Here is a 26,199-nt window from a genome sequence, read left to right as displayed (position 1 = left end):
CAGCTGCTGAAAGGATGGCCTAATTGTGTGTTTCATGGAAAGGGAGTTGAATAGTATTATCTTTAATTTCTACTCCAAATTGCATATACACATAATTTTGAGTTCAGATAAACCTGTATGTATCTTTGCTTTCAAGAACTGTAGTTCCCAGTGTTTAACTTGTTACTAGTTTGCCATTGAGTGGGTGTTCTCTTGTGATGTTTGTGGTACATTGCTAATGGGATCCATTCTTGTCCATTTTGTTGTATTAGAATTTGTATTCTTCATGTACTGGAAAGGACAAGTCACATGGAATCATTCAGGTGTTTGGTATGCTGGAAATTGTGTTGTAGCCATTTGTTAGAAAATGCTATGAGAAGCAGCTTTCAGATGCTGGAGATACAGTTTATGTTCCACTTTAGCCTTCTGTATCAGCAAATTAAGGATGGTCAGTTTTTGGAATCTTGCATGGTATTGTCAGGCTCATTAAAATATAGCAGTGAAGTAAGAGTTACCTCTTGAAGTGGTAAAAAAGGAGCCATTTTGATAAGAGTTCTTTTATCTGCCTAATTTTCCATTCAGTCTGGCTGAGCTTTGTTATCTTGGAATGTTAAAGACCACTAAGAGATTTATTAATACTTAAGTTGAGTGTGAGGCTTCTATAACTAACTGGACAACTTTATCATGTCTATGAATGATTTTGGTAGTAACTTGTCATAGTATTTAATTCACTTACTTAAAAAACCTCAAAATAACACTTTTACTGATAAACCCTTAAAAAGCAGACATTAATGTCATGCTTGATTGGGGCATTCTTAAAATGGAGCTTGCCTAATCTTGAATTAAACCCAAATTACATCCATATTTTTACCAAGTATCCAGAGTAGTTTAGAGGTTCAGTTCTCTGTAGTTCTTAATGTTAAGATGAAGACATCAGCATTTAGGAAATGGCCTTATGATGAAGGCTGTTGTGCTTCCCTCTGCTTTTAAACTGTAAGGCTGTAGATTGCACAGTTGAAAATTCAGGCTCTTCCTCATGGGAAAAGTAGTAATATGGAGTAACTGTACCAGTGTGGTTACAGCATTCAGGTTGTAGTTTTGTATCAGTCTGATTCCAGAAACCCCTAATTTTCTACATCTTTGCTAGTCAGCTAAATCTGGCTTCTGTCAGCTTTGCTTTTGTAGAACATTTGCAAAGAAGAAACCTGTGCTTCAGTTCTCCTTTCTGTCCTGGTTATTCCTAGAGGACTATACACAAATGAGCAATTTAGAAAACTTTCAAGTTGAACACTGTTTCTTCACAATCAAGAACTTTATTTTCTCACAATTAACAGAAAAAGGGGCAGTTGAGAAAAGCTGTCTTTGAAATTGCTCTTGCTGCTTCTTGCTGGCACCAAAATGCTGTTTCCCTTGGGAATGCAACTGGGTTATCCTTAGGGAAGATGATGATACACGTTGTATGGATGTAGTTTTTGTGCTCTTCAGCTTGAGGAAATTGTGGCAATATTGTAGTAAAAGCTGTGAATGTGAGCTGTTAACTTCAGAAATTGATGTGTCAAGATTCCCATTGCTCTTTATGAAGAGGAAGGCTATCAGAAAGTCATCTCTTTTCAGTAAACCTCAACAGATGTGATAGATTTAAGATTTCTATGCTATTTTATGTCTGTAGTTTGAGAAGTGACAGCATCTCACAGTCACATTTCTCTATGTTCCATAAGTTTTAGATCAGAATTGTGAATTCTCAAAGTGTATTTGCATATGGATTGTATGATGATTTAATTTTGAAGATGTCCTTTATTGGTAACACTGGGGGTTTTGTTTGTGGGGTTTGTTTTTGCTGAGGGTGTTTTGAGCTTGTTGTTGTTATTGGAGTTGTTGTGTTTTATGTGGTTTTAACCATTTGAATCTGCTTGTATGCAGAGTTCTCTGTATCTTAGGCTATGGAACTTTGGTTGGATGCAGGTGTATTTTTTGTAGAACTGGTAACTGTGCTGTGACTGCCAGACTACAAGCTCATTCTTGTTGGTTTGTGATTTCACTAAAATTTTGTTTTTACCTCTCCTCCTTTTGTACCTTGTCATTTTCCTCTGATTGAGAAGGTGAAGGGGCAGAGTGTCAGGAGTCAGGGTCTCAGAAGGTGGGCATGCAGTCTGATGAGTCAAATGCTGCTCTGCAGAGAGGTTCAGCTCTCCTAAAATAAAAGTTTTACCTTGCTGCTGTGCCCCCAAGATGAATGGAGATGTCTGATTGGGTAATAAGTTGTTTTTTGAGTAGTGCTCCTGATATTTGAGTAGTCTCTGTACCTTTTTCATGCAGCAGACTGTTAGGAAGCTGTTAACTTTGGAACTTCAGCCTGTCCACTGGCAGCTTAACATGCAGAACTTATTTTTTTTAGTAGGTTCATCCTGCCATGTTTATAATAGATCAAAATACCTGATGGTGATAATAAGACTAAAGGAATAGGCCATAAACAGATTCTTTTGGCATAAAAAACAGGTTTGAAAAAGGCAATATAAAACATAAAGCACCATCTGAAGTTAGTGCCATACTACTCATGGAAAAGGAAAATGTTTAAACGTTTGTCCATCAACTTGCTTTTTCTTGAAGGTACCAAATTGTTATGAATGACAGATTTCATAATTTGAGTGGAAGTACTCAAATACCTTGAGCATTTTTTGTAATAATTGTATAGCTGCTGGTTTTACCTCTGAAGTTTCACCTAGCCATCCAGTTTTCTTTTTTTCCTCTACTTTAATTCTAAAACTTGGTGATGTGCAAGGAGTCTGTATATGTTCTCTAAATAACATTTAAGGTTTGTGGGTTTTTTGTTTTTTCTTTTAAATCACAGGGCTTAATTCTTAACTTGGAAGCAGTCCATAATTTGGAGTTTGAGGACTGTTTAATACATCAGAGCAGCTGTGGTTGTTTTCCAGTGTGGACAGCCCTAGGGTATAATCCATGGGAATTGCAAATTCCTTCTCTTTGGATGGCTAGTAGGGGATATTTGCATCTGAAGGGAACCTTGAAGAGGAGTGTAGGCTGTGGTTGGTTTTAATTTTTGTCTACAGATTCCTATTCTATTTTCTGTTTAGTTTTCTATTACAGATGTCTGGGGATTTGGCCAAGGAAAGTGTCATTTTTGTTTGTGAGACAGTTGCAGAATGTCACATACAAACAGTTGTAATTCTGAGCAAGGAATAGAAATACTGGAACATGCTGTAGGTTTCTTTGAGAAGTTTTAAAAATAATTTCAGGCCTTGAGGGTGGATAGAGGGACTTCACCTTTATAGCTCAGACTTGTAACTATAGAAGGAATCTAAAATAAAGCTGTTTTTTACTTGTCCTGACTCTTGTCCAAAAATCTGTTGTCTGCCATTCTAACAAGAAGAATTTCACATAAATATTTTATACTTTCAGGTGTGTGTATACTAGTTTATATCTTGTGCAACTGTTAAGTTTAAGGCTTACCTGTTTATCTGGAAGATTATTAATAATTAATAGCTCATGGGAATAGAGAAGAAGTAGACAAGTTATTTACAACAATTTTAAAGGACAGTTGTTGACATGAATGCAACTTGAAAGTGGCACTTCTGTGTTATGGGAGTTGCCTAAGACTGCTCAGCTGTGGGAAAGTGCTACTTTGTGCTGCTCAGCTGGACTTTTCAAGCTGTTTTGTGATGGATTTGTTTAGATGTCCATGTTTAGCTCTCTTGGTTGCTGTCTTTAAGGTGGTATTTGAAAGCATGTTGCTGTTGTGTCTTTGTTGATGTGCAACATATTGGAATATTTCTAGTGAATCTGAGCTTTCTTTACCACTCTGAGTTGTTTTCCTGCTTCTGGTGTCCTCCCGTGGTCTTGTTGTCTTACCCTATTTAGCTAGGGTAACACTTGAACTTGATATGGCTATGAAAATTTGTATTTTGAAATTCAGAATTAAGAAAATTCTGACTCTATAAGTACTAAGAAGGCATAATGAAAAAATTGTTCTCCATATGTGCATATTTCTGAAACCTCCTCTTCCCTGACTTTCTTTAAGTTCCAAATGTTGATAAATTGCTGTCTCAAATCCTGCTCTAAAAAAATACCTGTAAATATTGAACAAGTTTTTTGGTAATGCTGTTCTTAGTAGGGATTAAGAAAGCAATTAGAGCACACTCTACCATCATGAAGTGCTCTTATGAGTAGGTTACTACCAATATTCTCTAGGCAGTATTTTTTGGGCAATAGTCATAATTTTCAAGAACTACAGAGTCACTTAACATTAAGCTGAAACTTCAGTCTGTTGTTTGTTTCTTCTTAGGTTGTAAATTCACTGCAGCAACAGACACAAGCTACATCTCCTCCAGTTCCTGAACCTCACACACTCACTACTGTGGCTCAAGCAGATCCCCTTGTTAGAAGACAGCGAGTACAGGACCTCATGGCACAGATGCAGGGCCCCTACAACTTCATGCAGGTATGCTCAGCCCTGAAGCTGGAACTGAAGAAACAAAACAGCACTTTTTGGCTGTTACTTGTTATTTCAAGAGTCTACTGCAGTTTATCTGAAAACTACAAAGCCTGCAAGCCTGTGTTGCTAAGTACAATTAGAATGTTTGTCCTTCTTTGGTCCTTTTTGGTCCTTTTTTGTACTAAATCTCCAAAGAAGGCGTCACTGGGTGCTGTTATGTGTTCTGCTTAAATGAGACCAGCTGAAAATATCCCTTCTGTAAGCCAGTTCTGAGTTTTCTTATGAAAAAACTCTGCTACACATGAGGAGAATACTTTTTGGGTTGCTTCTGGAAGGCTGGTGTTTAGGATCTAAAATCAGAGCAGCCAGAAATGGAGATAATGGAATAAATCAAAAAAAGCCTCTCCTCCTCCACAAAGAAAGAATAGACACCTTGGTAACTAATGAGGCACACACTGCTCATGCTCCTTTTTTTTCCATACAAAGTGCTAATTTAGGATAAAGAATAAAGATTAGTTGACTGCCTATTCTGTCTATCTCTTAAGTTTCCCTGTAGTTACTTTATGTCATATAAGCTCTTAATTTATATACATGGTCTGAATTTTTATTGCAATAAATGCGTTTTGGAAGTTTTAGTATCTTAATGATTTAAAGTGTATGATATAAGCAGCAGTTGTGTTACTGTGGACTAAGCTTCCTTTTTGTGCCTAGTTGCTTCTGTATTCTCAGTGTTAATATTTTTAAAATACAGTAAATTAGATTTGCTTTTAATATTATTTTTAATTTTTTTGTTTCCCCCAGGACTCTATGCTGGAATTTGAGAACCAAACACTTGATCCTGCCATTGTATCTGCACAGCCCATGAATCCAGCACAGAATTTGGACATGCCACAAATGGTTTGCCCTCCAGGTTTGTAATGGTAAATCCTAAACATAAATATTGGGGAAGCCTGCAAGTCATCTGATGAGAAATGCTTCAGTTACTTCTGCATAGTAAAAGGGTCACTACATCACTGTTAAGAGTGTGTTTTTCTCAGAAAGGTGATTATACTTTTGAGGAGGAAGCATGATATTTGTAGACTTTAGATTCTCACTTGCCTTCCTAGGTATTGCCTGGAAGTGTGGAGTGTTTTAAACTTTTTTTTTAAATGGCCCAAATGCAGTTTTTCTGAGTCTTTTGCAAATTGCTGGCTTATTTTGGACAACTGGGAAAACTGTACTTAGCTTGGCAATGGTAATTGGTATTTTCAGTAGAGCTTTGCCATGCTAAAGGCGAAATAATCTTTTCAATGGTGAGGTCTCAAGTAAATTAGATAAGATGCTTCTCTAAAAGGTTTGATTGTACTAAGTGAAATTCTTTTCCTTCAGTTCATGCTGAGTCAAGACTTGCCCAGCCAAATCAAGTTCCTGTGCAACCAGAAGCTACACAGGTAAAACATTTACTAAATTGCATATTGGATTTTAAATTGATTATAATCTTGATTTATGTTGCAAGATTTTATTCCTAACTATATGAGAAACTTAAAGCTGAAGTTCTGTTTTTGGGGAAGAGGTTATCTCTGTTACCTCTTCAGCTCTGCCACTTACAGGCATTGCTATGTGCAGTTCTTATGCTATGCAGGCAATGCATATTTTCTTTAATGGAGCCTTATGAGGCATTGCCTTTTTTTGGAAAGCTGTCAGGTTCATGGTTGAATTGTGGGTTTATTGAGGAAGTTGCATCTAGGAGTAGAGGTATCATAAGCCAAAGGACACAAGCACAGAAGCAGTTGCAGTTTGCACTGCTCATTTTAATGGTTCCAGTGTGGCCTTCTCAGCCATTACCAGTTCTTTCAGTGTGTGGAGCTCACATCAGTCTTCCAAGTTAGGTGGGTGGATGTGATTTTCATTTCAGAAATGGATTTCTGTGTGCCTGTGTTTTAGGTTGCCATCACTTAAATCTGTATCACATGTAACAGGGATGTAGTTTAATATTTTTATGAGAGAGAGGAAGGACTTGGTTTGGAATGCCTCTTTGTGTAGTCCTTTTATGTGCAGTTTAACTTGAGATTTCTCTGTGCATTCTGTTCAAGATCAACTGGTAATTTGACATATCAGTCTTTGCCAGGTAGTGTTTCCTTTAATGTTAAATTGTGTGTAGTAAAATTTTTGATTTAGAGAAAAGCAGGTTGTCCTTCACATACTTAATTGTGACAGAAATGCCAAAACCAAAATTACTTGGTTAAAGGGCAACCTGTATCTTTTCAAGTGGATGTCATACCATAAACAGGTTTGGTGGATTTCTATAGTTTCTGGTGGTGTTTTTGACTCGTTCTGTTAAGGATTGGTTCCAATTGTTTGCTTGGATTGTATTTTAATACTGGAGTTGTAGAGCAGTCAGAATTAGTTGGAGTGCTGTTTTCAGTTGAGCTTTCCAGAAATGCAGTGTGTAAATGGTATCTTCACCTTTTCATTAAGGTATGTGAGTTTCTTAGGGAGATGTCTGGTCATCAAAATGTTGTGATTTTATGTTAAGCATCTGTAAAATCTCTGACTCTGCTCTCAAGTAACGAATCCAATCCCTGTAGGTATTTAAAAACTGAAAAGAAAATCTGGATAGACTGTGTTTCTTGGAGTTATGACAGTATAAATTGCTTGCATTACCTTGTCCAGATTACATCTGCAATTTTAAGTCACTCATTTGTATAGAAACAAAATACGTTTTTTTCTTGTTTCCTCTATATGTACTTGCATGAGTCTTAGTACTTTCAGCACTTGTGTTTTGTAGGTAAATGTTTTAATGTTTTTTGGCAAAGAGTTCTCTCAGAACTAGGTTTTATTTCACTGTTAAACTCTGTCTGTGACTTAATCCAGTGGATTTTTCTCTTTCTTTCCTTACCTCAACCAATGCTGCCAGTCATTCTCTTGGGGGCTTTGCAAGGAGTAGCTTAACTTGCCTCTTTCCTTTTGAATGTTCAGCAAGGCACCCATCAGTCATTGCCAGTTGTCTCTTGAAAGGCCCCATAATCTTAAATAAAAAGTCCTCTGCTTAGCTGGCTCGTGTTGGGATTCTGTGTAGAGGAACAGAGGCTGTAGAATGAGCAAATTCAGTCAACTGTCTACTAGCAGTTCCCTATTTTTGTATGAGCTTGGAGTTCTCTCGTGTAAATTTGTGTATATTTCTCTGTCTTCTCTCCACATTGTTGTCATGGTAGTTGGGATTGCATCAGGAAGAGAATGTTCCTTGGTAAAAGCAAATCCATATCCAGCTGATTCAGAAATACCCATGGAAGAAAATCTAGCAGAGAGAGGATGAGGTGTCATTTAAAACACATATCAGGATGAGGCTCATTTGGTTTAAAAGTAGTTAATTTGTAATGGTAGTAAAGATCTGCTGGAATACAAATTTTACTGGAGTTTCCCAATCACTCCAGAGTTCTCTGGCTTTTTATAAAACTGTGTGTGAGCATCAGCTGACTCTTGGGGGCTTTGGGGTTTATTTTGTCAGGTTCCTTTGGTTTCTTCTACAAGTGAGGGATATACAGCCTCCCAACCTATGTATCAGCCTTCTCACACAGCAGAGCAACGGCCACAGAAAGAATCAGTTGACCAGATTCAGGCAAGTCAGATTTCCAAGGGTGGGAAGGACTCTGCTTGCAGGTGTGATCAAACGTTAGTCTATGTTTCTTCATAAATGAAGTTTTGTAGTTTTTAGTTACCTTTTGATAGGGTTGCTTCAGTTGAACTTGAAAATTTTGAGCCTGGCTGTGACCAGTAAGTCCTTCATTGTCAGACTTTTGATTTACTAGATTGTTTAGTTAGAAGTAACATGGCTGGCATCAGTGTTGTTGGAGATGTGATTTATTTTTTCACATTGGCTAGAAGTTAGCCCAGAAACATTTTCATTTCCCCCTGTAGTTTTTTTTCTAGTTGTGTTTCAAGCTAATGAGAGAGAAGACTGGTACATTTTTCCTCTCCCATTGTGCTGTCATGAATGAGGCTGTTCAGCTGCAGTAGAAAATACTCTTTTGTTGAGGTGAATCTGAGGCGTTGTCACTTCTCTTTTTTTTTTTTTTTTTTTCAAATGAAGTTTTCAAATTAATTTTTTGAAAATTATTATTCAAAAACTGCTAAAATATTATTTGTTTTAATTACTAGGCTTCGATGTCACTGAATGCAGACCAGACCCCATCATCATCATCACTTCCCACTGCATCCCAGCCACAAGTGTTCCAGGCTGGATCAAGCAAACCTTTGCATAGCAGCGGAATCAATGTTAATGCAGCTCCATTCCAATCCATGCAAACAGTAAGTAGGAAATGAATATTTAATCCCTTCAGTTTGGTAGTTGTTCCTTTTGCTGTTACAGAAACACTGGAATCAGTCATATAATTACATAAAACAGTCTTTGGTTATTCACATTTCTCAGACCTGCATACTTCTTAACATCATGCAATGAGGAATTGTAAAAAAAATGAATTGGACCAGAGAGCTATTTTTCTAACATTGTAGGTATTCAACATGAATGCACCTGTTCCTCCTGTTAATGAGCCAGAAACCCTTAAGCAGCAAAATCAATACCAGGCCAGTTACAACCAGAGTTTCTCCAGTCAGCCTCACCAAGTAGAACAATCAGATCTTCAGCAAGAACAACTCCAGACAGGTAAACTCATTTTAGCAAAACCTAAAATGACAGTAGCTTCAGAAGAGCAGATGATCAGGCTGTGAAGTCCTAGATGATGTATCAAAACATGTCACACAGTCTAAGATGTTCCTAGTCTTGCAAAGATTACCTCTGGTTTTGTTTTAGTTTTGTTCTGGTTTTTCTTGTTCTGTCTTGGTTTGAGTATCCAACAGGGGTGAAATTCAGTGTATGTATTTCCAGCTGTTTATAGAATTCTGCCATTTGATTCAGTTTTATATGGGTTTAAAAAACATGAACAGGAGAAAGGATCACTCTAAAGAAAAACAGCATAGTTGAATATTTGCTCTGATAATCTTGAGGTTGTCTCACAACTGAGAGAAAATCTGCAGATGCAGAGAGAGATTCTGAGTGAAGGACACAGGACAGAGATGACGAGGGTGAAGTGCTAACAACTCCTGGAGGTGGAGTAAGGAAGAAGAGCTGGATCTTTACAACTGATTATGATTTTGAGATTTGATTTCCTTGCAAACTGGGATACTGTTATGGGTTGATGAGAAGGAGAACCAGATTATCCTGGGTTTATGCTTTTTGAGCCATATACAGCACAAGGCAGAAAGACACTATGGAATGCTGGTGCTGAAAGTGGGCCATGTAGTATAAAATGCTTAACTTACTGTAACAGTGAGTGGAACTGTCAATACATGGAAATTGTGGCCTTGCAACAAAACCTGCACACATTAAACTCTGCTAAGGATGACCACTGCATGCATTCCACAAGAATTAATGGGAAACTCTGGAGTAGGGAGCTCTGTGGCTGAGGGTAGAAGACAGAAAATTGTGGTGCCTTTTGTGTACAAGAGGCACTTTCACTCTAGAAATTTTCTTGGACATCTTACTTCAGCATTAGGGATTAGGCTAAATTTTACAGCTATTTTGCTCATGTACAGAATTTAATTTTTTTTATTACACTTACTGAGCCAGTAGACCTCAGGTTACTTTTGTGATCCACTTCATTCCCAATAATCCATCTAAGTGGGGATGTTGTGGCATGCCTCACTTGAAAGTAACCTCACTTGGAAGATGCAGATGGCCTCAAGCTGTCTATCCTGCTCTTGCCTTTCAATTAACATGTCCTGCATAAAGAATCCCCCAGCCTGTGCAGGCAGAATGGCAGCTCTGTTAAAATGTTCCCATCATTCTCAACTTGACACAGCTACACCTAACTGCATTTAGTTTGTGATGTGTTGAGTCAAAGGTTTGAATTTTGAGTTGAAAGCGAGTATACGTGGGAATAAATGGAATTTAATACTTTGGGTTTTTTCTCTCCACTTCCACAATAGTGGTTGGTACTTACCATGGTTCCCCGGACCAGAGTCACCAAGTGGCAGGTAACCACCAGCAGCCTCCCCAGCAGAACACTGGATTCCCACGGAACAGTCAGCCTTACTATAACAGCCGAGGAGTGTCCCGTGGGGGATCTCGTGGGGCTCGTGGCTTGATGAACGGTTACAGGGGACCGGCGAATGGATTCAGAGGTAAACACCTTCATTCAGCTCAGTCATTTGACTCCTCTTTCTTTCCAGAAGCACCATGCCAAGTGCTAAACTGACCTACTTTTGGGTTTACACTGTAGGAAGGGTCTTTGTACAGATACTTAAACGTGTATTTAAAATTTCGTTTGCTTTACCTTAACTTTAGCAGCTTTATTTTAAATGTTTGGTTAGGTGAAAGCTTGTTACTAGGATGTAAATAAGCATTTTTTTCTGTTCTGTGCTGAAGGTTTAGTGTTTGATTAAGCATCTACTTTAATTGTAATCAAACACAGAAATATCCAACAATTTCGCAACTGTAAAGTGAAAAATTCATATTCCAATTGATATTTCAAAATAGTTTTTTATTTCCAGTTATGGTAGAAGCAATATATTTAAGTGTTCTCTGTTTCCTCATGTTGAGAATAGGCTGGGTAAAGCAGAAATACAAGAACCAAAGTTCAGAAGTCATTACTCTGAGGCAATTAATTGGAACAGAGGAATGATTTCTGTGTATCTGGATAAATCAGAGCTTCCTTAATTCCTGGAGATGATGTGGCTGTCAGTGTTAGCAAGATGTGCATGTTAGAATGGGAGAGAGATGGTTTCCTTGTCATGTGTTCTGGGATTAGACCAATGGGTACAGTAGTATGTGCTCTTGCCTTGTTGTTTTCCCACTATGGTTGGAGAGCAGAGGAGAAACCTGTGTAACAAAAATGCAGGTGATTGTAGTAGGGAATGCAGTGATTATCCACTATTTGTCTGCTTAAAATTGACCTGGTTTACAAGTGCTGGACCCATGGGACTGGACCAGTCCTTGGACATGGTGCCCAGCATTCAGGAGAGTCTTGGTTTAGGAGCAGCTTCTTGCTTGAGTTGGTTGTTACAGGCTTGGGTCACAGCTGTACATTTAGCTCCTAGGATTATGTCTGGCTCTGGATTGAATGTTGCATAAATCAAAATACAGATTATTAGAGAAAGGCATTGAATTGCTATCACCTCCCAGCTGTTACTAGATCTTCATACTTGTTGTAATATTAGCACTGATGTTGCAGTTACTTGACTTGCAGGTAGCGAGTACCTATTAAAGGGGAAGTTTTCCTCAGGTTTAGCTAAGACGCTGTAACTGTATGTTGGTTTTTTTTTTTTTATATGGAAACATAATGTAACAGGCTGTCATTTCCACATGAAAGACTTGTGCTCTGTTCCTTAGGAGGATATGATGGCTACCGTCCTTCCTTTTCCAACACTCCAAACAGTGGTTACACACAGCCCCAGTTTAATGCTCCTCGGGATTACTCAAACTACCAGCGGGTAAGATACTGGTGTGTTCTGACAGTCTCGAACTAGAAGGAAAAAAGCACCTCTCAACAAAGCACTCAGATCTGTTAGTGAAAACTTTTCCAAGTACTTCTTTTAATCTTGAAGGTTTCAGGTACTAAACAGGTATTTAGAAATGGCAGAATATTAAATAGCTGGTTGTAATTGGGAAACGTGTTCTGTTTGGCTGATTGATCTCTGCAGATATTAGCAAGGTTGAGTGAATTATAAAGAACTCTTTCTTAAATATTTGTCAGGAAAAAAACCCAGCCTAAATCCATTAAAACTAATTTTCATTACTAATATAATTTGCATTTCTTACATTGAACAACATACCCTGTAATTGGAGAGAGAATTTATCGTTGTATGTTTCAATTTTCCTGCTAGGTACTCGTAGGTGTAAGAATTTATTTTTCTGAGATAAATTTAAACTAATAATGTGCTGTATCTTGCAGTCACAGGTGTTTTGTCATTGCATATTGTTTTAAAAGCTCTTTATTTTATTGACAATTAATAGCCTCCTGAAAAACAACAAAATTTCCAGGTTTTTAACAAGTTTTGATTTTGTTTTTCATTGCTTTGCTTCAGGATGGATACCAACAGAATTTCAAGCGTGGCTCTGGACAAAGTGGACCTCGGGGAGCTCCCAGAGGTAGTTGCTGATTAGTGAATAATTGATTTGGGCTGAATCGAAGTTTTCAGTCTGACTTCTCAAGTTTGGGATTTAAAGAGTGACCTCACTTCTTATTCAGGTCACAAGAATAAGCTTATTTGTCTCTGACCCTGCTTTTGAACAGAGGTTGGACTTGGAGGACCTCTTGAGGTCCCTGTGACTTCAGTAGCACTGTGATCCTTTGAATTTGTGGTGGAAGTTTAGTTGCCTGTTGTGAAGAATTCTGTTGAGTTGTGATTTGAAGGAGCTTTTAGAGCCATAGTTAGTTTAGATAGATACACACTTGAGTCTTACCTAGTTTAGACCAGAGCATTTAGAAATGTTTAAAAACAACCTGATTTTATGCATAATTCAAGTGCCTTTTTGTATGTTTTCTAGGTCGTGGAGGGCCCCCAAGACCAAACAGAGGGATGCCTCAAATGAATGCTCAGCAAGTGAATTAAATAAATTCACAGGATTATGTTAAACGCCAAAAACACACTGGCCAGTGTACTATACATGTTACCAGAAGAGTTATTATCTATTTGTTCTCCCTTGCAGGAAGTTTGTTGTAAAGGGACTATTTTCATTACCCATAATGACAGGACTACAGTTGCCAGCTTTATATTACCTGGATATGGAAAAGAACGAAACAACGTTTACTCTGCATGTTCTGTCCTAAGCATCATCTTGAGCCTTGCACATGAGATTCAGATTCCTCACCCTTGCTAAGAGTAAAGCAACAAAGGCAATTTTCAGGGTGATCCAATCTCCATGGTTAACTGAAGTGGCAGGAAAAAGCAAAGACTCACTTCTGACATTTAAAAGCAATGTAACAAAATTGGATAAAACCTGCGAATCCGTAAAGATTTACTGTGGTGGCAGTTGGCAAAACTTTAAAAGTTTCCATGAAAGGATGGGAAAAGTGAAGTGTGGCTTGGTAGAGCAACTGCATTTCAACTTTTTCCTGTTAAATTGAAGCACTGAACAGTTAAAGATGCATAGTAATGCATATTTCCCTAAATAACAAATAGGCTTTTAGCCAGTTTTTGACAAAAGAAGCAGCACCCTTAGCTACAGCACTCATCACCAGGGCCCTGTTTACTGTGGCTAAGGATTTAAGATTGCTTGCATAACTGCTAGTGTAATGATGTAATTTTTTAAAAAAAAAAAAAAAAAAAAAAAAGAAAAGAAAAAAAAGAGGAAAAAAAAAAAAAGGCTTTGATTTGGCACATCAAAATTTTGCAACATATGTGAGATATAACCTGGATGGCCACTGTATATTTGATGTGAAGTATTTAGATATCTCTTTGAAACACTTTAAAGTTTCTTTGATAGCAATGACTTTTGTAAGGATTGGTATTCTCTATCATTCCTTATGACTTGGACATTGTCTGTCACTAATACTTGACCTTGCTGTATTATCACCTAAATAACTGATGCCGGTACTGATGGAAATCTCTAATGGATAATCATAACACTTTTGGTCACATGTCTTTTTGTCTTTCCTGCAGCCTTGAAGGTTTTAAGAAATCTCAAATGCCCGCTGCTGCTGCCCTTTTAATTGCTATCTTTTGAAAAGCACCAATATGTGTTTGAATTGATTTCCCCTTTTAAGGGAAATGACAGCCAGCAGTTACAGTTCTAATGGTATAAGCAAGACAAATAAAACATGTTTATAAAAATGGTATCCTGGAACACTGGTTTTCAACGACTGAAACAAGTTTTAATGTAGTGGGGTGAATTTCAGAAGGTTGGTTGGTTGGGGGTTTTTTGTCCCCTGATTCTTTTTTTTTTTTTTTTCCTGAATAGATGTAAACCCTCTTCCTGTTTTTCTTATTTCATTCTAATAGCTGTGACTTCTGGGCAACTTTTCTCTTATGGACATTTCTTTTCATCAAGGCAGCAATGTATAAACAAAATGCCATAAGACTAGGAGCTGGAAAATACCAAGTCTTATTCAAGCTTTACTGCATACTTGTGGTGTATAATCTTTGGAAAATCACTTGTGCCTACCTTTTGTGCACATGCACTCTCTCTGCAGTGGGGAGAATATTTGGATAGCTGCCTCCATAGAGGTGTTGGGAGTTCTGTTGCATTCTATAGCACGTGCAAGAAGAAAAGTGCTATATATATGTTAAATATTGGTCATCTAATAATGTCTACCTGTGGGAAAGTGAAATTTAAGGAACAGTTGTTGAACTGTTCTGTACAAAACTGAAGGTTGTTTTCACTGAGAGGTTCATTTCTACTTTGTATCATAACTGAACTTTCAGAACTTTGTTGGATTTTTTTGTCTTTGTTGTGAAATAGTCTGAAACTCCATACAGATAGGTGGGAATACCACTTTTCCATGTTCTGTGTGAAGAGCACAAATGAAAAAGGTTTTTACTGAGAGAAGTGTTAAGCTTATGAAGGCAATATTACATACCAGACATCTTCAAATGATGCTGATGGCTAGAAGCAGAAGTTTCAGTCAAGGTCTAGAAACATTCCATACCAGTAGAACGACATAAAGTGCAGTCTGGTGAGAAGTTGCTGTTCTGTGTCTTTTTTTATGAAGCTCTTACTGAGATAATAGTCCCAGCTGTTTTTTAACTGGAAAAAAACAAAAAGACAAACCTTTTAATGCTACACTGATGTAGGAAAACAGTGAACTCTTTTATTTTGGTTTTGTGCATCAGCTTACTTTATAAATGGTTGGTTAGAAGACAAGCTATTCAGCAATTTCCATTGCACACCAATTGCTTCTTAAATAGCTAATTGTAGTTTGGCAGTAAACTTGCAGCATACTGAATTAAAGACCACTGAATGGATTAGAACATTCCACTTAGGGTTTTCGGGTTATTTTGGGGGTTTCTTTGGTTTGATCTTCGTTTTTTTTAATTTATTAATAAACCATCGGGTAGCTGAGAGGCTAAATTAAATTGAAATACAATTTTGTCAGCCTTTTCATGTGTGAAAATGGTCTTTAGAGTAGCTGCTCTACTGTACACTTATTGAGGGATGTGTGTTATAACTGTCAGAAACTTAGGTGTGTTTCATCTGGGAATTTGCACTGACTCCTTTAATCTCAATACATCTAATAAACAGTATACTTGAACTGCCTTGAGTCCCAGTATGGCACTTGGAGCCACTGACTGTTCTTTCTGGCCTGTTCAGGGGATCTTACAAGCATTTTCACTCCATAATTTAGCTCTAGATCTGGGTAATGTCCAGATCACAAGCACTCTCTTTGAAAAAGCTCTCCTTTTGAGCAAGGACAGTCATAAGAAGTGATCATTTTGAGGCCAAATGGCTGTTTTGGGCTGGTTCTGTTGCAGAGCCCTTCAGAGCTGGTTTTATGCTAGTTAGGTGCTGCTTTAGGACTCAGTGCATGGGAAGTGAGAGTGAGCATAGTGAAAGTGCTACTTCTGAGCCTGTGTGTAGACACATCAGTTGCACCCTTCAGTGGTTTTACTTGATTTTTAATGAATTAGTCTTTTTGGGAGCATAGCAGATGACTTAGGGCAGCCTAAGATACAGACTTGTTTTGGCAGGGGCTTTTATCACCTAATACTAGGTTGTAATAATGAACAGTGGGGTGTGAGAACAAGCTTCTAGCTTCAGCATCTGACTTCTTCTTGGCTGTAATGCAGGGTTCTTGAGTAATTTATAAATGACTTGAGTTTCCAGGTGTTTCCACCTAATTTTGGCTGTGTCTGGGAAACTTAGACCCTTCCTAGACATGCTGCAACCTAAATATTTTAACTCAGAAATCGTGAGCCAGTGTGTCATACCCAAGGTCCCACCTTTTACCTCTTTGTTCTCCCTCTTTGCAGGCTGTGGTTTTAAGAAATTTCACCAACACAACTTTCAGATTTTGCTGTGGAGGTAGTTCCAGACTTCACCAATGCCTGTTTTCTTTCCAAGATACTTTTCTTTTGTTTGTAGCAATCAGTGAAGCATAATAACATCATCCAGAATAGTTGGAAGAGGAACTCTGACCTGTCAATTACCACTTAATGTATTCTGCTGGGACTTTATAACTGTTAAAGAATTGGAAAATGTGTCTTCTCAAAATGTCCTGCTGGCCTTTTTTTGTTAGGCAGCTTCTTTGACTGGGTTACAGGTTACCTTCATATGCATCTTTGGAGTATGGATTGGGTTTCCTTCTTTCCCCCCAGATGGCATTTGAGTAACTACTTTGGAGACAGAAAAGTTACTGAAAAGGCTTTCCTCTAGCCAAGTATTGAAAATACTAGAAATTTTATTGAAAAAGTGGTTAAACTGGGTATGATTAAAAGGAAATAAGTGTAAACCTTTGTGGTCCAGCAGAGTAAGATCCAAAACCAACTGGTCAGAAAAAGCTTGGTTTTCCATTCTTTTTTTTTTCAGTTCTGGCATTGCCTAAGCAGAGTAGTTGTCTTTTCTTACCTCTCCTTCACAAGAACCATTCATTACAAGTATCACAGCTCAATGGACAAAATTGTGCTGCATTCTTCAATTTTCTTCCATCCCAAGTCTCCTGTGGATAGGAAGGGACATGAGAACATTGCTCATTAACCAGCCCCATTAATGAGGCTGCCAGTCACATCTTAAAAGCAAAAGATCATCCCTCTTGCTCATGTGAAACTGGTCTTGATTGAGAACACAGATTTCTAGCTGGAGTTGAGGTTAGCAGCTATGAAGTAGACTCTATTTTAGTCTTTCATGTCTCCCCTTCTTGCAGTGTTCCCTCTGCATTGAGTCTGGATGGGACTGGAAGGGTTTTTAATTGCTTGAGCTGGCACCATCAAAAAGCTCAACAGAAGGAGTGGGTTCTTCACCACTGATTGACCAAAACATCAGTGCCTCATCTGAAGAGCAAGCAGGGAAATGATCCTGAACAAAAAAGTTCCTATTGAACTTGGAAAGTTAATTTCCTTATTTGAGACTGGGATAAATATGGTTATAATTGCTGTCTGGAACTTAACTGGAAACTCAAACATGGCAAAACTTTGTAGTTTCCTTTTTCTCTAAATGACAAAATTATTATTTCTTTGTTCACAACATCAGCATCTGTGTGATTTAATTGTTCTTGTATCAATCTTGGCTGTGCTGCAGTCAGTGGTGTAACTTAACTTTGCCATGAACTTTCAGAAAACCTTATAACCCTTATTTAATATCAGATGAAAAAAATATATTGTGTTTTTGTTAGTCCAATTTGTTTTTCCAGAGGGAAGAGGTGGGGAAGGTCCTTCAGACTTCCAGAGTTGCAGATACTGCTCACTTTTACCTTCAAATGTTTTTCATCCTGATGTGTTTTCCAAAAGGTTCCATGAGTTTAAGAACCACTGTAGCTACCTGCCTGGGATCTGATGTTGCATTCAAACCATCTTAACATTAAAAGAAGAGCTCGATGCTGTAGTGAGGAAACTTTGTGTCTCTTCCTCTACATGAGAGTGAGCCCCTGACCCTTGCACACTTCTATGAAAACTTAAAAGCAGCATCTTGGATTTCTGCCTCTGTTCCTACAAGGTTTCAGAAACTAAATGTTACTGAACTTTTTGGTGTGGTGTGTGATTCTCTGATGAGAAACTTAATATTCTAAATGATTTCTCTAAGGGATGAGGTGCTATTCTATTAACATTTTTATTTTCTGTTTTTTTTTCTTTTTTTTTTTTTTTTTCTTTTTTTTTTTTTCTGTGGCTCTGTAGCCTTAATGGAGGGAAGGGAACTGTTTTCTAAAATGCAGATCCTAAAGCACTTTGCAGTGCTCTAGAGAACTGTATTAGGAAAACTTTGGCCTAACTTGACATTTTGTTCTGAATTAAATTGATGTGTGTTCACTCTTGCTGCAGTTAACCCATTAGTTGTAAAACTACGTTCTGTTCCCCACACACTTTAATGTTCATAAAATGATGGGTGTAACTAGCTCAATTCCAGCTATGATGGCCAGTTTCTCCTTTCTATAAAAATGTGCTCAAATATTGGATCAAGAGTACACCTGAAATCTTGGTATTAAGGTAAATTTTAGTAATTATCCATTAGACTTTTATTAAATGAAAATGTATTTCTTTTTCTTGAAGCTATTCAATTTTAGAATAAATTTTAGTAATGCATCTACCATATAAAGTAAATCTTCAGAATTACCTTTTAGTTAATTGTCAGGTTTAAAATTTCTGATGGCCTTAAACATACCTGTATATATGTCTTTGCAGTTCTTTAACTCAACATTTAAAACAAATTGGTCCATGGCTTATGTAAACACTTGAAAAATAAATCTATTTAAATGTTGTATGTCCTTCCCTTTTAAACAAATCTTTTACCTATACCTTAAGGAATTGTCTTGCTACACTTCTGTTGCATTGGTGGTTTTGTCTCAGTAACTGGGTTTTCCTGGGTTCACGTCCTCAAAAAACACTGTTCTACAGCCTTTATGATATTAATAGTTTTCTCATATTTTTACTATATTTTAAAACCTAAGTATATTATCCCAAAACACATCCAGTGGTATTAAACACATTTTTTCCTATGATGTTACCTGGTTTTAAAGACTTCATTTGTTCAAATGTTTTAAGTTCAGAACTTTTTTTTTTTTTCCCCCAGTATTAAAAGTTAAGAATAAATAAATCTATGCAAATAGCTTGGCTCAACTTTGGTATTGGAAGGTTCACGTTACAGATTGTAGGTTACTAGGAGTAGTTTTTCTATCAGTTTGAGAATTAATTCAGTGCTTCTGAAAACTCACTGGAATTTAAAGCAAGCCAGATTGATGAATTGTTTTCCTGTTGCAGCTCTGCAGTTGTGCAACTTGGGATTTTGTATAGACGACTTTTAAAAAGCTGTGGTTTTATTAAAGAGTGGAGCTCAAATGTTACAAGCTACGTAGTTTTATTGGGAATTTTCCTGGTCTGTCTTGAGATTTCATAATTTAGTATCTGATGATAACATGTCCTAAAGATGTTATTTTTCATGTTTCTATGGGAATATTCTATACAAATGCCCATTTTCACTCCTCAAAAGACACCTGGGGCCACAGTGTATCACTTATGCAGACCCACAGTATGTGGAAATGGAATTACCTTCTCTGAATCATGAGAGACACCCTGTTTACTCTAACAGGGTTGGGGTTTGCAAGCAAGTTTCTTTTAGGACAATAATTTTAAAAAAGTAACCACCAGTGTTGCCATTGAAGTTTGGTTTAGCCCCTTTTTGCAGTCAGAGGAAAGTCACTGAATTAAAACAAATGGAAGAGATGTGGGAGTTTTGGACTGCTCTGTGTCTCTTATTTTTGAGAGCCAGGGTGGTCTTGGAGGTCATGATCATCTTAATTTTTTTTTTTCCTAGAAATACTAGGATTCCAAGCCCATTCTAGGACTCTCCAAATCCATCCTAGGACTCCAGGTGTTTCCAGGTGCTAAGTGGTGGTGGCACACGTCATATGTAATTGAGGATATAAAGGTAATTTTAAAAAGTAGCTTCCAAAACTCCTTACAGATGGAGACTCCTTATTTAAGCAGTTACCTTCTATTTCTCTATACTTTCTCACAGTGACAATCTCAGACGAGGCCTTGGTGAATCCGGTGCCACATTCTCTATCTCGCTGTCATTTCTGTCAGAACCAAGATGCGGTTTCCTTCCACTTTCTTCTCAAACGGGGTGCAGGTACTCCCTGACCCAGGTCCTGGGAGGGAGAGAGCGATCCCTGTGAGGAGGAGAGATCCCTGTGAGGAGCAGCGATCCCTGTGAGGAGGAGAGATCCCTGTGAGGAGCAGCGATCCCTATGAGGAGGAGAGATCCCTGTGAGGAGCAGCGATCCCTGTGAGGAGGAGAGATCCCTGGGAGGAGCAGAGAACCCTGTGAGGAGGAGAGATCCCTGTGAGGAGCAGGATTCCCTGTGAGGAGCAGGATTCCCTGTGAGGAGCAGCGATCTCCCGGGTGCCCTTTCCAGTCAGGGGCAGCCATGTCGGGGGGGAGGTTTCACACGGCCAAACCGGCGCCTTTAATAAACTCACCGTCGAGATTCTGATCCGTGTGTGTTTCCTTAATCCCTCTGCGGCTTTACCGTGTGGAAAATAGCTTTATAAAGATTGAAATAAAATATTTTATATATATATACACATCCGCAGCGCAGGCGAACGGCGCCGGCAGCCTCGGGGCCCTCCATCGGCGAGCGGCGCGCGCGTGCCCCGCCCTCCCGCCCGCCGCCTCTCGCACGCGGGTTGTCGCGAGCCGGCGGGAAGGCGGCTGCCGCCTGAGGAGACGGCACCGGGCGGGACGGGACGGGACGGGGGAAAGGGCCGTGAGGGGAAGGTCCGAGCACCCCCGCAGCCATGCAGCGCCGGAAAGTGGATAACCGCATTCGGGTGCTGATCGAGAACGGGGTGGCGGAGCGGCAGCGGGCCCTCTTCGTGGTGGTCGGCGACCGCGGCAAGGATCAGGTAGCTTATGCCGGCGGGCAGAGGCAGCTCACCCCGTTTGCGGGGCGGGAGGGGAAGTGCTGATCTTGAACAGAGGCTTTGAAGCCGGTACCGGGTCTGTAATTCCCCCGGTACCGGTTTTTTCCTCAGTAAATGCGGAGTTAAAGCCCGGCGAGGATGAGGCAGAGCGATGGCGTCTGTGAGGCAGCGCGCGGCGCGGAGGCGCCAGGGGGGGCTGGGGAGACTTCGTCCCTCAGCATCTCCTGTGTGAGGAGCTGGTGAACGTTGAATAAAAGCGAGTTCAGGCAAACAGGAGTAGGTTTTTTTTAACCGAGGCAAGATATGTTTAATTTTCTGGCTTGCGTGATGTTTTTTTCCTGTCAGTTGTGTTGTGTCAGGGTGTTGCTCTCAAGCGGTGTGTTAGGTACTGACATCTCGCAGGTGTCCACACACCCCAACTCGGACTGGACCTGCCTGGTAACGTTGTGTGAAATAAATTAATCACTAAACTCGTCTCTCTTCAGAGACTCTAAACTTGAGGTTTTTGAGTGGAAAGGGGAGAACAGGACTGCAAGACTGTAGTGTTTTAGGATAAGTCAATTCCGTTAGCTCCAGTTTCTAAGGAAAGTAAGACAAGGTAGTTATTCAAAGAAAAAAAAACAGACACTTGGGAAATAATGAGCTGATTGGGTGGCAGTAGAATAAAGTTGTCATTAACTAACTTTGAAAGTGGATGGGTGAATTCTGCACATCCTGATGAGCTGGATTCCAAAGCAGCATGTGAGTGGGCTGACTGAATGAAGAGGCTCCATAGGAGTGAGGTGGACTACCAGAATTAAAGTTGAAAATGAAATCTTTGTAAATGGTAGAAGAAGTCTGAAAAATGTTGTGCTGATCTATACTAAGTGACAGATACCAGGAACTGTATTTAGCAAAAATAATCGCCTCGACTCTGTGCAATTGCAAGCTGCTCTGCCAAAGAGGAGTGCTGAGGAAATGATAGATGTAATAAGGTGTCTTCAATGTCATGCAGCCCTGGAGAAGTCATAGACTCACAGATCTGTGTAAAAAGGAGCAAAACATTCACATGTCAAGGGATCCCTCTGTTTTGCACATGGGTGCTTGGTAGAAAACAGCTGTAAAATCCAGTGTAGAAAAAGACTTTGCTCTTTAACGTTGTGAGTATGGCTGCTGAGCAAGGTTTCTGTGTTTTGACAGGTGGTTATACTTCATCACATGTTGTCTAAAGCAACTGTAAAGGCCAGACCCTCTGTGCTATGGTGTTACAAAAAGGAGCTGGGCTTTAGCAGGTAAGATATCACTTGTGTCTTCTATGGTTGCTGCTCTGCATGAAGGAAAAACTCTGTCACTGGCCTGCTGAGTGTAGGTGTCATGATTCAGTTGTAAAGAGAAACAAGATTAGTTCTTGGAGGAGCTACAGGAAGCTTGGGTTTCCAGAACTGAAATTTGGTTTCTATAATACAGTTGACACGAGCACTGGGTACTTCTGATTTCTTTCTGTAGCTCTAACACTAAATCTGTTGTTCTGGACCAATCTTTCTCACACCTTTTTAACTTCAAAAGGCCAAAACTTTTAATTCCTTAGAAATTTAGCTTTAGAAATATTTAGGACTGAATGCAGATTAAGCATTATAATTGCTTCATTTTGAAGAAGTGTTTAAAATTCTCAGATTTGTGTGTGTACTGACAGACGGCACACAAGGTCGGGAAGGAAATGTTGCCTGAAGCTGCATAATTCCAACCAAATAGTTTCAAAACCAGCTGGTTCTGTGTGATACCCACCCCTTTGGGCTGAGGGCACATGGGAACATATTGTAAAAGCAGCAGTTGTGGTCCAAAATTTTTTTCCTTGGAGGCTGAGTCTGACTTCCAGTTACTACTTGAACGTAGGCCTGAATGCACAGAAGTGTATGTCCAAGAAAAAAAACTTTATCCAAGAAAACTTCTGTATAATTTTGTTCTTCAGCCACCGGAAGAAAAGGATGAGACAGCTACAGAAGAAGATTAAAAGTGGGACTTTGAACATAAAAGATGATGATCCTTTTGAGTTATTTATTGCAGCTACAAATATTCGCTACTGCTATTACAATGAAACTCATAAGATTCTTGGTAACACTTTTGGAATGTGTGTTCTTCAGGTAAGGAATTAAACTTCTGAATTAAAAAGGACATTTTAGTAGTGTCTGTTGCTTTCAGTTTCAATGCTGCAGGAACAGTGTTTGTTGCTTCTGTTACTTCAATGATGTAAGGGCCTAGGGATGTTTTACAAGTTTTCTGAGTGAGATAGAATGGTAGAATTTTAATGGGACACTAATGCAAATGTCAAGTGCAAAGTAAGCTTTTGGAAGTAATGTTTTTAGATTCTTTTTCTCCTTTTAGTAGGTGTTAGTTGTAATAATGAGTTCTAGGCAACTTTGAATTTTTATTTATTTCCTAGGATTTTGAAGCCTTGACTCCAAACCTGCTGGCTAGAACTGTTGAAACAGTAGAGGGGGGTGGAATTGTGGTGATTCTCCTGAGAACTATGAACTCACTGAAGCAGCTCTATACAATGACCATGGTATGTTTGAATAAGTAAGAAAATTGTGGGAAATATTGATGGGAAATGTACATTTTTAAGAAGGATTCGGAAAATGTGGATATTTCACAACAAACAGAAAAACAGAATCCTATCTGGGATGTGGTTTTGTTGGAAAGGGAGACTCTAAAAAAAAAAAAAGAAAATTGGATTGTCCCATGAGTAACAATCTTGTCAGTGTCACTGTTACTGTTACTGCTTTCCATTCTCCAGACTGACTTTTTCTTCTTGTTTCAGGATGTTCATTCTCGGTACAGAACAGAGGCTCACCAGGATGTTGTAGGACGGTTTAACGAGAGGTAAGTTACTAAGTGTGTGAAGGATCCTGGGTTTTTTTGTTCTAAGAAAAGCATCTGGGACAATGTGGTGTGCTCATATTAGGAAAGTATTAGGTTTGCAGTGGAATTCCATGCAGTTTTCATGAACTGTTTTGGAAATGAATACAGTTTATGGTTGCAAGAATTATAGACAAAATTTTGGCAAAAATTCTATACAAACTTTCTCAGTGTGCAGTAGTCTGTGTGGTTTTACAAATGTCTTGTAAAGGTGTTTTCTCTGTTTTTGTGGTATAGAATAAGCAGTTCTTACTGAGTGACTGAGCCCTGGCTCTAGGCATGGGCAGTTTGCAGGATTTATTCCTTAGTGTGCTGGTGGTGATGTGATGTCAGAAATTAGAAGGATTAATAAGCCAGCACTGATTGCAGTCTTTGAGGTTCAGTGCTCATCATAATTGTTGTGTATTCAAATCTTACACTTCCATGTCCCTACCTCCTGTTTAAATTCTCTCTTGGGAGATTGTCTTTATTTAGCATTTTTCTTTGAAGAAATCATGTTAAGTCTGTTTTGTGTAGATCATCCTGATTTTATGGAAAGAGGCACATTGCCATCTGTAACGTCATAGTCCAGCTATAAGCAGCTGTGGCTGTAAATACTGTATCTGGGTTTAGAAAAGAGTTTAAATTAACTACCTAAATGCATTTGTGTTGCTAATATTTTATGGAGCTGCCTTTGTTTGACTGCTCAGGTTCATTCTGTCTCTGGCTTCCTGCAAAAATTGCATGGTCATCGATGATCAGCTGAATATTTTGCCCATCTCCAGTCATGTTGCAAACATCACACCAGTTCCACCACAGTCCCAGGTCAGTAAGCAATGTCAGCTGCTTTTCCTTGGGAGGAATTGATCTGAGTTGACCATTTTGAAATTTTTAAAAAGAGGAAGCTTTTCTTTCATCCTGATTTATGTCAAGTAATGGTCTCATGGAAAGAAAGCAGAAAGTTCTGCAAAAATTGTAGCTTGAAAAGCTGTCTTTCCTTTTATTTTTTTTTCTGTCACAGCTTTCTCTGCCTAATAAAAGGTACTGGAAGACATCTCCAAAGTGTGATTGTCCCAAAGTGTCCTTTACTAATCCCATTGTGGTAAATCCTGTGCTTACAGGAAGACAGCCTGCGGCCACAGGACTTGGAGCTGAAAGAACTGAAGGAGAGCTTGCAGGACACACAGCCTGTAGGAGTTTTGGTGGATGGCTGTAAAACTCTGGATCAGGTTGGTGTGATGTTTAAGTGTAAGTTTGAGGTACTCAGTCCTTGACAGCTCACCTTAGGTATTGATGTTTGCATTTCATCTTGCACGTGTGTCTCATCTCAAGTTGCACCAGGGGAGGTTTATATTGGATATGAGGAAAAAAAATTGCTTTACTGATTGCTGATCTGTGCTTCAACCTGAGTAATGTCAAGAACTCATTGGGTCAGGATTACCACTTCTTGCACTTCTTTTGGTCTGAGTTTTAATGTTCAGCTCTCCCATCTTGTCTTTCTCTTCCTGTTTAAGCAAAGCAGACATACTCGTGATAAGTCTGGGAGCAATTTAAACACAAATTGATTTTTGTTTTCTGTTTTCTTTTAACCACCAGGCAAAAGCAGTTCTGAAATTCATTGAAGCCATCTCTGAGAAGACTCTGCGGAGCACTGTGGCATTGACAGCAGCCAGGGGACGGGGTAAATCTGCTGCTTTGGGACTGGCTATTGCTGGAGCAGTAGCTTTTGGGTGAGTGATCCATCTCCCAGACTTTATTTGTATCCATGAGTTTAAAAAACCAAAAAATCCATACACCGAAGTTCAAGTTTTTCTATTTTATAATAATAAGAAAACCTCAGTCTTTAAACATCAAAATAATTGTGCATAAAAAAGTGAGATAAGTGCCTAAATGAATCTGTTGTATTTTGGTTCGTAGGTAAAATCAACCCCTTCCATAAAGAAAACATTCTTCTTAGTATTCTTCTTAGTATGTATATATAAAATTTGTTAGAAAAAGGACTTAAACTCTTGGTTTACTTTTCTTTGCAGTTACTCCAATATCTTTGTAACATCTCCAAGTCCCGATAACCTTCACACTCTTTTTGAGTTCATATTTAAAGGCTTTGATGCCCTGCAGTATCAGGTAAGGAGGGCAGGATGTTTTACAATACTTTAGCAGAATTCCTGGTTAGGAGGGATTTTGTATCTCATCTGTGATTTTTGTTTACATATATTAGCTACCAGCCTTTTTAAGAAGGTTCTGCAAAAATGAATCATAATCCCTTCTCTGTTTTTAAGTTGGGAAAATCAGTTTCTTTGTTAAGTAGTTTTTAAGCAAATAATTTGTCATTTCTCAGACCTCTTAAG

At 38.8% G+C, this 26,199-nt stretch overlaps 2 protein-coding genes and 1 long non-coding RNA gene across 16 annotated transcripts in view; 2 read left to right on the top strand and 1 right to left on the bottom strand.

Moving 5' to 3' along the window:
• The window catches only part of CAPRIN1 (cell cycle associated protein 1), a 29,165-nt gene extending 14,921 nt beyond the window's left edge, over nt 1–14,244 (top strand). For 3 of the 6 annotated variants that reach the window (XM_071762540.1, XM_071762538.1, XM_071762539.1), the window contains 10 exons: nt 4,280–4,435; nt 5,231–5,339; nt 5,798–5,859; nt 7,917–8,027; nt 8,567–8,716; nt 8,921–9,071; nt 10,394–10,588; nt 11,796–11,896; nt 12,491–12,554; nt 12,954–14,244. In XM_071762540.1, coding sequence (XP_071618641.1) covers nt 4,280–4,435; nt 5,231–5,339; nt 5,798–5,859; nt 7,917–8,027; nt 8,567–8,716; nt 8,921–9,071; nt 10,394–10,588; nt 11,796–11,896; nt 12,491–12,554; nt 12,954–13,018 — 1,164 coding nt within the window. In that variant the 3' untranslated portion in view covers nt 13,019–14,244. The remainder of the gene's footprint in view (nt 1–4,279; nt 4,436–5,230; nt 5,340–5,797; nt 5,860–7,916; nt 8,028–8,566; nt 8,717–8,920; nt 9,072–10,393; nt 10,589–11,795; nt 11,897–12,490; nt 12,555–12,953) is intronic. The other 3 variants (XM_071762542.1, XM_071762543.1, XM_071762541.1) reach the window with 1 other exon arrangement.
• LOC139804862 (uncharacterized) lies at nt 14,023–20,731 on the bottom strand. Of its 5 annotated transcripts, XR_011729576.1 has the most exons (4): nt 20,638–20,708; nt 20,043–20,202; nt 16,971–17,061; nt 14,023–15,152 (listed from the first exon to the last, which is right to left on the bottom strand). It is a non-coding gene; the product is annotated as an uncharacterized lncRNA (long non-coding RNA). The 5 variants fall into 5 exon arrangements; XR_011729573.1 differs by having other exon boundaries at nt 14,023–17,061; nt 20,043–20,242; nt 20,638–20,731; XR_011729575.1 differs by having other exon boundaries at nt 14,023–17,061; nt 20,638–20,709.
• Nucleotides 20,730–26,199, top strand: part of NAT10 (N-acetyltransferase 10) — a 37,812-nt gene continuing 32,342 nt past the window's right edge. For 4 of the 5 annotated variants that reach the window (XR_011729557.1, XR_011729558.1, XM_071762531.1 and 1 more), the window contains exons 1-9: nt 20,733–20,959; nt 22,157–22,248; nt 22,926–23,097; nt 23,397–23,519; nt 23,775–23,836; nt 24,562–24,676; nt 24,973–25,080; nt 25,448–25,581; nt 25,882–25,975. Coding sequence is in view for 3 of the 5 variants with exons in the window: in XM_071762531.1 (XP_071618632.1) it covers nt 20,852–20,959; nt 22,157–22,248; nt 22,926–23,097; nt 23,397–23,519; nt 23,775–23,836; nt 24,562–24,676; nt 24,973–25,080; nt 25,448–25,581; nt 25,882–25,975 (1,008 nt within the window). In the remaining 2 variants the exon portion in view is untranslated. Of the gene's footprint in view, nt 20,960–22,156; nt 22,249–22,925; nt 23,098–23,396; nt 23,520–23,774; nt 23,837–24,561; nt 24,677–24,972; nt 25,081–25,447; nt 25,582–25,881; nt 25,976–26,199 lie in introns of all 5 variants that reach the window. The other variant, XM_071762530.1, reaches the window with a different exon arrangement.

The sequence above is a fragment of the Heliangelus exortis genome, chromosome 18 (genome assembly GCF_036169615.1).
Source record: "Heliangelus exortis chromosome 18, bHelExo1.hap1, whole genome shotgun sequence".
In the NCBI taxonomy this organism is placed as follows: domain Eukaryota; kingdom Metazoa; phylum Chordata; class Aves; order Apodiformes; family Trochilidae; genus Heliangelus; species Heliangelus exortis.
Note: the sequence above shows the minus strand (reverse complement) of the source record. Positions and strands in the feature narration are given on the sequence as shown.